This window comes from Procambarus clarkii, chromosome 67, assembly GCF_040958095.1.
Source record: "Procambarus clarkii isolate CNS0578487 chromosome 67, FALCON_Pclarkii_2.0, whole genome shotgun sequence".
NCBI classification, from domain to species: Eukaryota; Metazoa; Arthropoda; class Malacostraca; order Decapoda; family Cambaridae; genus Procambarus; species Procambarus clarkii.
Window position 1 is genome coordinate 24,328,804 of NC_091216.1, and position 13,316 is coordinate 24,342,119.

The 13,316-nt window shown below is 37.9% G+C and overlaps 2 protein-coding genes across 2 annotated transcripts; both read right to left on the bottom strand.

Moving 5' to 3' along the window:
- Window positions 1-6,531: 6,531 nt before the first annotated feature.
- Window positions 6,532-7,274, bottom strand: LOC123767824 (uncharacterized). Its single transcript, XM_045757865.2, has 2 exons — window positions 7,260-7,274; window positions 6,532-6,882 (listed from the first exon to the last, which is right to left on the bottom strand). The coding sequence occupies exons 1-2, from the start codon at window positions 7,272-7,274 to the stop codon at window positions 6,532-6,534; spliced, it is 366 nt and encodes a 121-aa protein (XP_045613821.2).
- A 4,459-nt stretch (window positions 7,275-11,733) lies between these two features.
- On the bottom strand, window positions 11,734-12,329 carry LOC123767823 (keratin-associated protein 19-4-like). The gene is made up of 2 exons (XM_045757864.2): window positions 12,315-12,329; window positions 11,734-12,096 (listed from the first exon to the last, which is right to left on the bottom strand). The coding sequence occupies exons 1-2, from the start codon at window positions 12,327-12,329 to the stop codon at window positions 11,734-11,736; spliced, it is 378 nt and encodes a 125-aa protein (XP_045613820.2).
- Window positions 12,330-13,316: the final 987 nt, after the last annotated feature.

The following is a 13,316-nucleotide window of genomic DNA, read 5'->3' on the forward strand; positions in this document are numbered from 1 at the left end:
TTTAAGGCTTGGGGCCTTCTTCTGATAATTACTTGTGTAATGTAACAAGCTGATCGATTCATCGTGTCTTAATATTCGTCTGAAACCCTGGGCAAAATTGACTTAAAAAACATCCGATACGTGCTTTGAAACTGTATTATCTTTAATTAAAGGGATGACCTGTAGGCCAATCCCAAAGGCCTTCCTTAGGGACCAGAACTCAAGTATTACGAGTGGCCCCTTGCAGGTCCTACGGCTTTCCCAGAACGCCTTTATGAGTATTCTTAAAATCAGTTTTTTTTCCTGGTTCTTAGTTGTAACCAGTTGTTTTCATAACTTCATTCTATTCTTGTCCTCCTCACATAATAGAGAACCTTCACAGTAGCTTCTATATTGCATCCAAATTTACTGTTTTGCTTTGTTTTAACATGTATAATAATCATTAGATATATTTGTTTTTCCTTGTATTTTACCTGCTTATCGGAACCGACCAGCAATTTTGAAAACTTTCCTAACTTTATATTTTGGTTAAGGTAAAATTTTATGTGCAATTTTGTTTATATTTTGGTAAATCAATGTTAAATTAAATTTGAATGTTTATTCCATAATTTATGTTTTTTGCAAATATTATTCCTGCTGTTTATTGATTAAAGGAGAGATGAGTTGCTTGGATTAAAAGATAAACTGAATTAAGCTGCAAGTTATGTTCCTATATAGGCAATTATGTATATATATATTTTTTTTAGAGTTGCAAGCAACTTAAATCATATATATACAGCACACTTTCATGTTAAAATTGATCAACAATTGAGTGCAATTTATTAAAATGCCATATTTTTTATCTGATGCATTAAATTTACTCAGAATTAATCATATTAAAAATATTGATGTATCGTTCGAAAGATTGGAAAAATTAGTCAAAATTATCCTCGTGAACATTTATTTATTCACGTTTAATAACGTTAAGGGTGAGAGAGAAAAAATACTTGAGCAGACGTGATGATTTTAATAATAGCTTATATGATAAGCAACACGTCTCTCCGTACGCATGTGGTACACAATCCAATTACACTGTTAACATTAAGTACACAATCCGTCCCCACCGTACACATGTGGTATACAATCCGTCTATCCCGTTCTCATGCAGTACGCAATCCGTCTCCACCTTACACATGTGGTACACAATCCATTTACACTGTTCACATTTGGTACACATTCCGTTTCCACCGTACACATGTGGTACAGAATCCGTCTCTACCGTACATTTGTGATACAAAATCCGTTTACACTGTTCACATTACGTACACAATCCGTCTCCATTGTACACATGTGGTACACAATCCAGCTTCACTCCACACTATCTCAATTTACTTGCAGCTCCCAAAACAAAACTATATATTTCATTTGAACTGCAATCGTAGTTGCTAAGTCCGTCCAAGTTTTGTTAGATCTGCGGACTATATATTGGCACCCTCTCAGGAACCTGGCCACCTATTAAACTTGTCATTAATGATAATCTTTCTCAAATCACCTAAAGTTTAATTGTACAGGTTTTATTTTCGATGAGTTATTATGTATAGGAAATTACTAATTCACGCAGACACACACACGTTAGAATATATATGAAATCCAAATGAGTACCATTTGATTCTTGTGAGTATTACCTGACAAATAATTCATCGTCAAGGATGAGTTAAACAAGCTATATTTTACATTAGTTAATTTACAATGAGCATTATATTTTTATTCATCAAGGAATATTAACACCAAGACGAAAACCAGCATTTCGGAGTTTATGCACTGAAAGTTCACTTAAGTTTAGGACTAAAGTACACGTGTTGTTTGTCTCGAATATATTGTGGTGGCCTTAATGTCCCTTCAGAGGTTGACGGGGTCTCTAAGCCCAACTCCAAACTAAATATATTCATATAGGCATGCTTAGTGGAATATACATTAAATGCTAATGATATTATCATTATACTAAAAATAATTGTCAAGATTCATGATAGCTCAAAGAATATGATGAAATATCTAGAGTGTAATAATCGAAAGTAGAGAGGGAACCAAGTCGCCGATGAACTGCTCTCTTTAACGAACATAAACAATTTAAGAAAAGAAGTAAAGTTGATTAGACATTCGTTCTCGTCATCAGCTCTTTTTTCGTTAATTATTATTGGCTTTCTGATATTGAAGTGAAGGTAGTAAAGGTAATTTGTCGAACGTGATAATAAACCAAGATTTACAAATAAAACGTTTATTTAGAGCGTTTCAGCATCACATTTTAGCATCATCAGAGTTGCAGTCGTGCTCATCTCCTGGTGATGACCTAAAATTTAGGGACACATCAGTCTTCATGGTCAGCCTTTTGTGGTTTGATGAATCTGGAAAAATATATTAAAATACCAGTGTTAAATATATTAGATTTTTATACTATTTTAACTATTACAGTAAATGAATCTCAAATAAAATAATTATTATGATAGGTTGTTAAATTAATAATTGCACTTACCATATTGTTATACTGGTTTGAGATATTACTTTCCGTAGCCGCCACCATACCCACCGCCACCATAGCCGCCTCCTCCGTATCCACCTCGACCGCCACCATATCCGCCACCACCATATCCTCCGCCTCCATAGCCACCTCCACGACCACCTCCCCCATATCCGCCCCCACGGCCGCCTCCATATCCACCTCCTCCATATCCGCCGCCTCCATATCCACCACCTCCATAACCGCCGCCTCCATATCCACGCCCTCCACCACCACCGTATCCACCACCACCATATCCACCACCACCATATCTACCGCCGGGTTCAGGGGCGGCCATGGCTACAGCACAGAAGGTGGCCAGGAGCCCCAGGGCGATGATCTGAGAGACACAGGAATATCACATATGTGGACCAGCCATAATATTATGGACTGTAACTGTAAACTTTATTTTCATATAAATTAATAATTTACAAAAGCTGAACAATAAATAATTTTATACATATGCAATATTTTGCAAAGAAGAAATTCTAACTCCACAAACATCCGCTCTAATAATTTATGAATTGTGTTGTAAAAACCTGAGGTACCTAACGATTATTCAAGGCGATAAAGTGTTATTATCAGAGAGATACGGCAAAATTTAGATCAACATTCAGAGTCAAAATGTGTTAAGTTTCAAAACAATGCTGATTATTATTTGTGAGTGTCGTGAGGTGTGAGAGAACCCACCGTCTTGGTGACCATGGTAGTCCTCGGGTCGGTCCACTGACAGGTGAGGAAGATGGAGTCAAGTTAAGGCTCTCGTGTTGGAGTGCCAGTGACGACTGTGCCAAACCTCGCTCCGTGGCGGACTATATACCGACACGCTCTCAGGAACATGACCATCCTCAGGAACAGCAACAGCAAGGAATGACCTGGCATGATATCTCACAAAGACAATATTTCAGCATCCATCAAGGCCACTTTTCCAGAACTCTGATCTTTCCAAAGCGATAGATGATTACATAATCTTAAACAGCTTCATCTTATCGTTTGAGGAATTGGTGGTTATTATTTTGGTTAAGGTTCAATAATGAACATTATTTCTTTGCGGCCTTTTTTCTTCATATGTGCACCAGATTGTATTATTTTATGCTCCTAGGGAATTATCTTATGCTCCTAAGGAATACTGTATTTCTCTAGTATTAGTTTCCATTATTATAACATGCAAAATAGTCTTCCAGGCTTGGTGCCTTCTGTTGACAATTACTTGTTTATTGTAACAGGCTGATCCATTTATCGTGTCTCGATATTCGTTTGAAAGCCTGTGCAAAACTGGCTTCAAAAATAATCTGATACATGCTCCGAAACTGGATTATGTTTAATTAAAGTGAAGAAGTGGAGACCAGTTCCACAGACTTTCCTTAGGGACCAAAACCTATGTGTTACGAGGACCTCTTGCAGGTCTCCACGAACTGCTGGTCTTTGAATCCACTTCCTGTGTATTCCTTGAATCTCTATTTTCCCCTGGTACTTAGTTGAAACCAGATGTCTTGTAAACTTCATTTCAGTCTTGTCCTTCTCACAGAGTAGAGAACCTTCAAAATATCTCCTATATGGCATTTAAATTTACTTTAACATATATTTTAATCAGTAGATGTATATAATTATATTACATGTTTTAGCAGATTCTCGCATCCATCCAACTTATTTAAAAACTTTCCTGTCTTCGTATTATGGTTAAGGTAAATTTTATGTGAAATTTTGTTTATATTTAAATAAATCGACATTAATCTAATTTTGCTTGTTTAATCTTAAATTTACGCTTTTATGAATTCAGTTGCTGTTTAATATTGATTAAATTAGAGATAAATTGTGTGCAACTGCTTGGATTAAATGATAAACTGAATTAAGCCACCATATTCCTATATATATTGTATATATATTGGTACCAAATATATATACATATGGGTACAAAAATAATCCCAATATATATACTTATGTACATTGGGATTATTTTGACTGACGCAAGCAACTTAAAGTCACATATATACAGTACATTTTCATGTTAAAACTGATAAAAATTGACTAATTTATTATAATGCATCTTTTATATACTGCATCAATTTTATTCAAAATTAATCATAAAAAAATATTGTTTGATCATTTCAAAAGACTGGAAAAAAATATAGAAAAAATTAACTTTTTGATATACTGTTTATTCGCATGTAATACGGGTAAGTGTGAGAGAGTAGAAAGACTCCCACAAACGTGAGGATTTTTGTGACATCTAATATGACAAGTAATCCATCTCCACCGTGCACATGTGGTACACAATCCATCTCCATTGTACACATATGGTACACAATCCATCTCCACCGTGCACATGTGGTACACAATCCATCTCCATTGTACACATATGGTACACAATCCGTCTCCACCGTACATATGTGATTCTCAATCCGTTTCCACTGTACACATGTGGTACACAATCCGTCTCCATTGTACACAATCCGTCTCCATTGTACACATGTGGTACACAATCCGTCTCTACTGTACACATGTGGTACACAATCCGTCTCTACTGTACACATGTGGTACACAATCCGTCTCTACTGTACACATGTGGTACCAAATCCAGCTTCACTCCACACTATCTCAGTTTACTTGCAGCTCACAAAACTAAACTATATTTCTATATGAACTCCCATCGTAGTTGCTAAGTCCGTCCATGTCTTGTGAGATCTGCGTCTCTCCGTTAAACTTGACGTGAATGATATCCGTATTTAAATCACTTAAAGTTTGTCTGTATAGGTTTAATTTTCGATGAGCTAGTATGTATTGTATATAAATAATGCACCCGTTACACTCGTATAACACACGTTAGAATTTTATGAAATCAAATGAGTACCATTTAATTCTTGTGAGCTTTACCTGACAAATAATTCATCATCAAGGATGAGTTATACAAGCTACATTATATTAGTCAATATATAACGAACATCACATATTTATTCATCAAGGAATATGAACACACAAAAAAATACGCATTTTGGTGTTTATACACTGAAAGTTCACTTAAGTTCAGGACTAAAGCACACGTGTTGGTTAGTCAGAAATATATTGTGGTGGCCTTAATATCCCTTGAGTGGTTGACTGGTCTTTAAGCCCAACTCTAAACTAAATATATTCAGATAGTTATCTTTTGGAATATACATTAAATGCTAATGATACTGACATTATACAAAAATGCACTTCAAGATTCATGACATCTCAAAGAATATAATGAAAAATCGTAAGTGTGATGAACAAAAGTAGAGACTGAACCAAGTCGCCGAGGAACTGCTCTGTATAACGAACAAAAGCAATTTAAGATAAAAAGTAGAGTTTATTAGACGTTCGTTCTCATTATCAGTTCTGTTTTAGTTAAGTGTTTTTGACTTCCTCTATGTATTTATTTTGATTGTACCAAGAGCTTAATCTGTCATCTCTCTCACCAGCCTTGCCTCATATATGGGCTGTACAGTTTTTCGGGCTTGACGCCTTGTTTTGATAATAACTTATTAAAATGTGGATATTGAGCATCTAGCTCCGTTTGATATTTTTTGGGCAGTTTATTTCTTCTATTCAATAAATTTCTCTGCTTCAATAATATATTTACTTCAGGATTTCATATTCTTTGTCAAAATACCACTTTGTTAAGGGTTTTTGTTTGCTATCACATTGTTGGGGGAGTCTTCAATTGGTAGTGAAGGTAATTTATCGAAGGTGATAGTAAAGCAAGTTTTTACAAATAAAACGTTTATTTAGAGCGTCGCATCATCACATTTTAGCATCATCAGAGTTGCAGTCATACTCATCTGGTGACGATCTGAAATTTCAGAGACACATCAGTCTTCACGGTCAGCCTTTCATGGTTTGAAGAATCTGAGAAAATATATTAAAATTCCAGTGTTAAATATATAGATGTTGATACTATTTTAACTTTAACAGTAAATTAATCTTAAATCAAATTTATATTATGATAGATTGTTAAATTAATAACTGCACTTACTATATTTTTGTAATGGTTTGAGATATTATTTTCCGTAGCCGCCACCATACCCACCGCCACCATAGCCGCCTCCTCCATATCCACCTCGACCGCCACCATACCCACCACCACCATATCCTCCGCCTCCATAGCCACCACCACCATGACCACCTCCCCCATATCCGCCACCACGGCCGCCTCCATATCCACCACCTCCATATCCGCCGCCTCCATATCCACCACCTCCATATCCGCCTCCTCCATATCTACGCCCTCCACCACCATATCCACCACCACCACCACCGTATCCACCCCCACCACCACCATATCTACCGCCGGGTTCAGGGGCGGCCATGGCTACAGCACAGAAGGTGACCAGGAGCCCCAGGGCGATGACCTGAGAGACACAGGAATATCACACATGCCGGACCAGCCGTAATATTATGGACTGTAGCTGTAAACTCTATTTTCATATAAATAAATAATTTACAAAAGTTGAAAAATAAATAATTTTATACCTATGCAATATTTTGCAAAGAAGAATTTCAAACTCCACAAAGTTCTGCTTGAATAATTTATGAATTTATGAATAATTTATGAATTTTGTTGAAAGAGCCTGAGGTACCTAACGAGTATTCAAGGCAATAAAGTGTTATTATCGGAGATTCGGCAAAGTTTAGGTCAACATTCAGAGTCAAAATGTGATTTACGTAAAGTCTCAAGACAATGTTGATTATTATTAGTGAGTGTCATGAGGTGTGAGAGATGACCCACCGTCTTGGTGACCATGGTGGTCCTCGGGTCGGTCCACTGACAGGTGAGGAAGGTGAAGTCAAGTTAAGGCTCTCGTGTGGGAGTGCCAGCGACGACTGTGCCAGACCTGGCTCCGTGGCGGACTATATACTGGCACCATCACAGGAACCAGGCCATCCGCAGCAGCAGCAGCAGCAGTCACATCAGCAGCAGCAGCTGCAACAACACAACCACCACCATCTAATACAACCGGTACAACATAGCTAGGAGGTTGGACCTCACTTCCCCATAGTCACTGATAACCAAGCCCCATCACCACCACCATATCTAACACCCATATACTACCATCATTGTTTTTGTTACGTGTGTTGTTTCCCCCATTGTGAATGGTGCAATCATTGTCAGGAACTTGATTCTCATATATAAATTTATTACAATCAAAATTATAAAAATTAGGTTTGGTGTTTTTTTAATGCCAATAACCTCGAGAAGAGTTATTAAATTAATGCCCTAAAGTGTATCTGCATTTTTCCAGTCGCTGTTTCTCGCTAAAATTGTAAGTGCTGAATGACCCCCGTCATAATTCTCTGTCATATCAAATATGCTATACAAACCGTCCTTAGTGACAAGTCTCGTTATTCTCCTGCCGTAGTCATCAGTATATTACAACAGAACTTATCATCTTTGTGATATGTTCATGCACTATGAAGTACATATTTCATCCGCCAGCCTTTAGGTAGATTGCTATATTGGCTAATGTTAACATACATCAGGTGTGTAGGATTTGTAATACTCCCAGTAATCTGTATTGCTTAAATACACTGAGAGGTATTACCTCGCTTCTTGGCGTCTATGCACTGAAAGTTTACTTTAGTCGTGGACCATGTGCAGGACTAAAGTATACTTGTTGGTTGGTCATTAAGGGATTGTGGCATTAATAATATTCCTTCAGAGGTCAATAGGCCGTCACCCCAACATCAAACTTGTTCAAATCGTTGCAATTCGGTTACCGCATAAGTAGTCCATTGTTGACTTAAATATGTTACCGGAGATGCATTGCACAATTTATCGTAGTACTTCTGTCTTGTTGTTGCATAATGATATCAAATTATGAAATGCAATTAGTGCTAAATACAAATACAACCCGTCCTCAGCATCCCGCCCTTAGGCTATGCTCATATAATCGGTGACTGACCCCACAGACGCATTCGTCAAGTTTAACATACTGTTTATTCATATAATTGTATATTTCTCAAAACAAAATTTATGTTATTATATATTAGAATTTATGTATATTTAGGGCCTAAATTAGATTTGGTGTTTAGATTCAGTGAGTAATTATTTATATTTATAGTACCTAGGAGAAGCAGTTTACATGGGCAGTTCAGAAGACAGCTAAGCACTCTTCGAGAAAACTGGAACGTCATCAGATGAATCGTGTGTAAAGTGCTCATTTATGACCACTTATATACTGAGAGGTGTACTCCGCTTATCGGTGTGTATACACTGAGAGTTTACCTTAGTTCTGGACTATGTTCAAGATTAAAGTATACTTCCTGGTTGATCAGAAACCTTAATAACCCTCTAGAGGTTGATAGGCATTAAGCCCAACCATAAATAGTGGGGATGGTGTTGGTGGCTAAATTAAAAAACATTTGTCTTTTGTTTATGAGGACTAGCTGGCTAAATTATATGAAATTAATACCAAGATTCACCATGCATCGTGAGGCAGATATAATCTCTGCATCGAACCCAGGAACCTAAAAAAGAGAGTCGAATAAACCCCATTGATGGAAGCATTCGAAACCTTAACTCGTCAACCCAATTAGACAAAGGTTTATTGACAGTTGAGAGGCGGGACCAAAGAGCCCAAGCTCAACCTGCGCCTGCACAGCTAGGTGAGTACTCATTAACGTCAACACTCCCACCACACTCCACGCCCCCTCCACAAAATCAAAACAACCTGAGATGAGTTCAATCTTTACCTGGGCCACAAACTTTGTAATTATCGTGGACGCTGATTGGCTGAGATATCTATTGTCTTCTTGTTGTTTTGTTCCGTTTTCTTTTGTATCTCTTATTTCTTTTTGTTCCTTTTATCTGAGTTCTCGTATTTTTTACTGTACAGGAGAGAAAGTGGGCAGCATCACCTCTGACTCAGACCACAGTATACATCTCACATCTTAGCACCAATATATATACACTGAGAGGTGGACCTCGCTTCTTGGTGTATATACACTAGTTTACTTTACTTCTGGACTAAAGTATTTTTGCCGGTTGTTTAGAAAGCTGTTGTAGTGGCGTTAATAACCCTCCAGAGGTTGATTGATCTTAAACCCACCAAACCAGCCACGAGCATAATTTGGGGTCTCCTGTAAAAACTGTCACGATCATAGCGATTGGTCTGTTGTAGCTGTTGCAGAAGCTGCCACATTTAGAATTAAACACCTTTCCATGCGTCTAAGTGTTTCAGTGTTTGCAATGCTCACGGGAAGCTCTGAGTTTATTGTGTGTGTGTTTAAGGCCTCCCAACTTTGGGAAGGAATATTATGACCTCCATAGGGGGCTCATGTTCAGGAAGTATATTTTACATGAACATATTCCAGGACCTAAGTATACTCTTCGAGTATATAAACTGAGATATGGGTTACAACTCTAACGTTATATATTTTTGCTTGTAATCTGTTTGGGGTTAGGTTTAAGGCCTATTAAACCTCTGGAAGGTTATCAAGGCCACCATAATAACCTACTGATCAACAAACAAGTATACTTTAGTCCTGAATATAGTACTGGACTGAAACCCACTTTCAGTGTATATACACAAAGAAGCTAGATGCACTTCTCGGTGTACACATGTAGTCCTGCTCATGTGCCAGGTAATTCCACTACGGGCTCACCATAGCCAGTGCTACTTGGAACTTTGAGTTCCTGGAAGCTAATTCTAAAACAACAACAACAACTTATCGGTGGATATATATCCTTGTTGCCCTGGGTAGGTATATCTGGATGTTTCACTGATATGTATCATCCCAGGACATATGTAAGTGTATATCCATATTATCCGTACACTTGCGAGTGTATATCCATATTATCTGTACACTTGCGAGTGTATATCCATATTATCCGGATACTTGCGAGTGAATATCCATATTATCCGGACACTTTCTAGAATGTAGCCACATTTTTCAGACAAGTTACAGTATATATATTCCTATTTTTCGACAGATTCGGGTGTGAACACAATTTTCAGACACGTGCAAGCATGTACCCGTATGTAACACTGTTGATCCACCCAATTAAACGTTACAGTAAATTGTACTTTATTCATGAATTGGATTTTACATGCAAAGATATTTTTAATGTTGATTACCAATATTAATTAATAAAGATATTACAGTAGACTTAAAAGCGAGAAGTGCTTGTTAATACATCGCATTCAGCTTTTTCTTAAGCTGGAGAAAGACATTACTTTCGAATTAATAAATGAATTACAATTTTCCCTTAGTTAAATGGCTCCTTTTATATATACATTAAACTGTGTAACTAGCATATCAAGACTGTAACTTGCTTAGCTAAATGCATGTTTGGGTTCAGTCGTTGAGTCTATTAATGAACTATACTAAACCTAGTTAAAAACACATCAACTTCGTGTGCAATTTGTACTATTGATAAATGGTGATAATAAACCACGTGAGATAAAGGAAAATTTTTATTTATACATAAAAATAATAGCATTAATGCCACGCCCACAACACACTTGGTGTTGGACTGAAGGCCTATGAACCTTCCGAGGATTATTAAGGCCACCAAAATAACTTACTGTCTTATCAGCAAGAATAATTTAGTTCCGGATGTAGGACCAAGAGTAAAATAAACTCAGTGTATATATATACCGAGAAGCGAAGTACACCTCTCGGGGCACATATCCCTTTCTTCATCATTGATAGATTGATTGATGAAAATTAAGCCACCCAAGAGGTGGCACGGGCATGAATAGTCCGTAAGTGGTAGATTTTTTGGAGTGAATGTAATCTTTGGTCGCGAATTCTTCATCAAATTGGAGTCGATGTTTATATCACAGTTTTCCCTGATGACCTGGAACATATGTAAATTATAATTTAAGATTAAGCTCTAATATTGTTGTTGTTTTAGATTCAGCTACTCGGGAGTAAAAACCCCGTGCAGCACGGGCTATGGTGAACCCGTAATCGCTTATATGATGTAAGCTCTAATGGTTTTGATGGTGACTTATACCTAATGTTCTAAGGGAGGCGATTAATTTTTTGCGGGGTTAATGTTAATAATTATAGTTATAATGAAGGTAAAAGAAAGATTTAATACATGAGTAAGTGCAATATTGAACCAATTTTTTAGGTGAACCCTAAATGTTTATGGTAGCTACATTGTAGATGTTAATTATAGAATTTGCAAATTCTCATAAAATTTGTATATTGTATTTTCGTTATCGATTCTAGAACTGATCTAATTTACCTTCTTATCTTCCATATCCGCCTCCATATCCTCCACCGCGGCCACCTCCGTATCCTCCACCATAGCCGCCGCCTCCATATCCACCACCATACCCACCGCCACCATATCCGCGGCCGCCTCCATATCCACCACCACCATACCCACCGCCACCATATCCACCACCGCGGCCGCCTCCGTATCCACCGCCACCATATCCGCGGCCGCCTCCATATCCTCCACCACCATACCCACGCCCTCCTCCATATCCACCGCCGCCACCATATCCGCCACCACCGCCATATCCACCACCACCACCATATCTACCGCCGGGTTCAGGGGTGGCCATAGCTACAGCACAAAAGGTGGCCAGGAGCCCCAGGGCGATGACCTGAGAGACAGAAATATGACATTAAAAACAAAAACATTATTTTGATATGGCTACAAGCAGATATGTATTGAAATATGAAATTTGTTTGGTGTTATACCAATCTTTTCATGCCAAACTGAATGCAAAATTATAAATAATATTTTGCTATTGATATCCAAGTGCAACCAACAGGAACAAAATATATTAGTGAGTGTCGTGTGGTGTGGGTGAGAACCCACCGTCTTGGTGACCATGATGGTCCTCGGGTCGGTCCACTGACAGGTGAGGAAGGTGGAGTCAAGTTAAAGGCTCTCGTGTGGGAAGTGCCAGCGACGACTGTGCCAGACCTAGCTCCGTGGCGGACTATATACCAGCACAGGAACCTGGTCATACCCAGCAGCAGCAGCAATGGATGACCTGGCGTGATCACCCAACAAAAGACCCTCATACTAAGAGCAAGGCCAGTTTCCCAACACTCCCAAGTTGTCATGGAGACTTAAAGCCATTGTCCAATATTCAGTGTTAAAAATTGGGTTCTAATTGTTTGTGGCTTCCTGGTTACCGCCCCCAAGACGGCAGCTCTTGCTGCTGCTCCTCTCTATGTATCTTTGCATATACAAATATTAAATGAAACTTCGCATAATTATACTAGTAACCACTGCAATACAGCATAATTCAATTTTCATAACGAGAGGTTGTTATCACAAGCTGTGGGCTCAGGTTCTCTTAACAGGTAGTGGTCACAGGCTGTGATCAAATATCAGAGGTCAAGGTTGAGCAAAGAAATAGTTCATTGAACGTTCGTTAAATAATTATTTGAATAAATCTAAAACATGCTCATACAAATACGCTGACTTGAATGAGCGAAGGGATTATGTATGTTTCTTCAGGGGTAAGGTTGAACACACAGGGGTAAGATTGCGAGTTACATACTCGGTAAAATAATGAGTAAAATGCACTTCGAGTGCCAGTGAGTGGAATGCAAAAGCCCTTAGACTGCGATATATGTCAATTACCGTATTAGAATGCTCAGAATCACACCAAGGCTAATTAATGTAACTTGACGTTTAACACTGCAGTAAATCAAGGCAACTAAGCTCTACTTATAAATTACTAAAATTCCCAAGAGCTGAGGTATCTCTGATTATTATTGCTCATCAGGAAGGTAAATCTTGCTATCATACATACATACAAATAAGATGGAGTTTTGTCGTATTACTAATATTATTTTCTAATTTTTA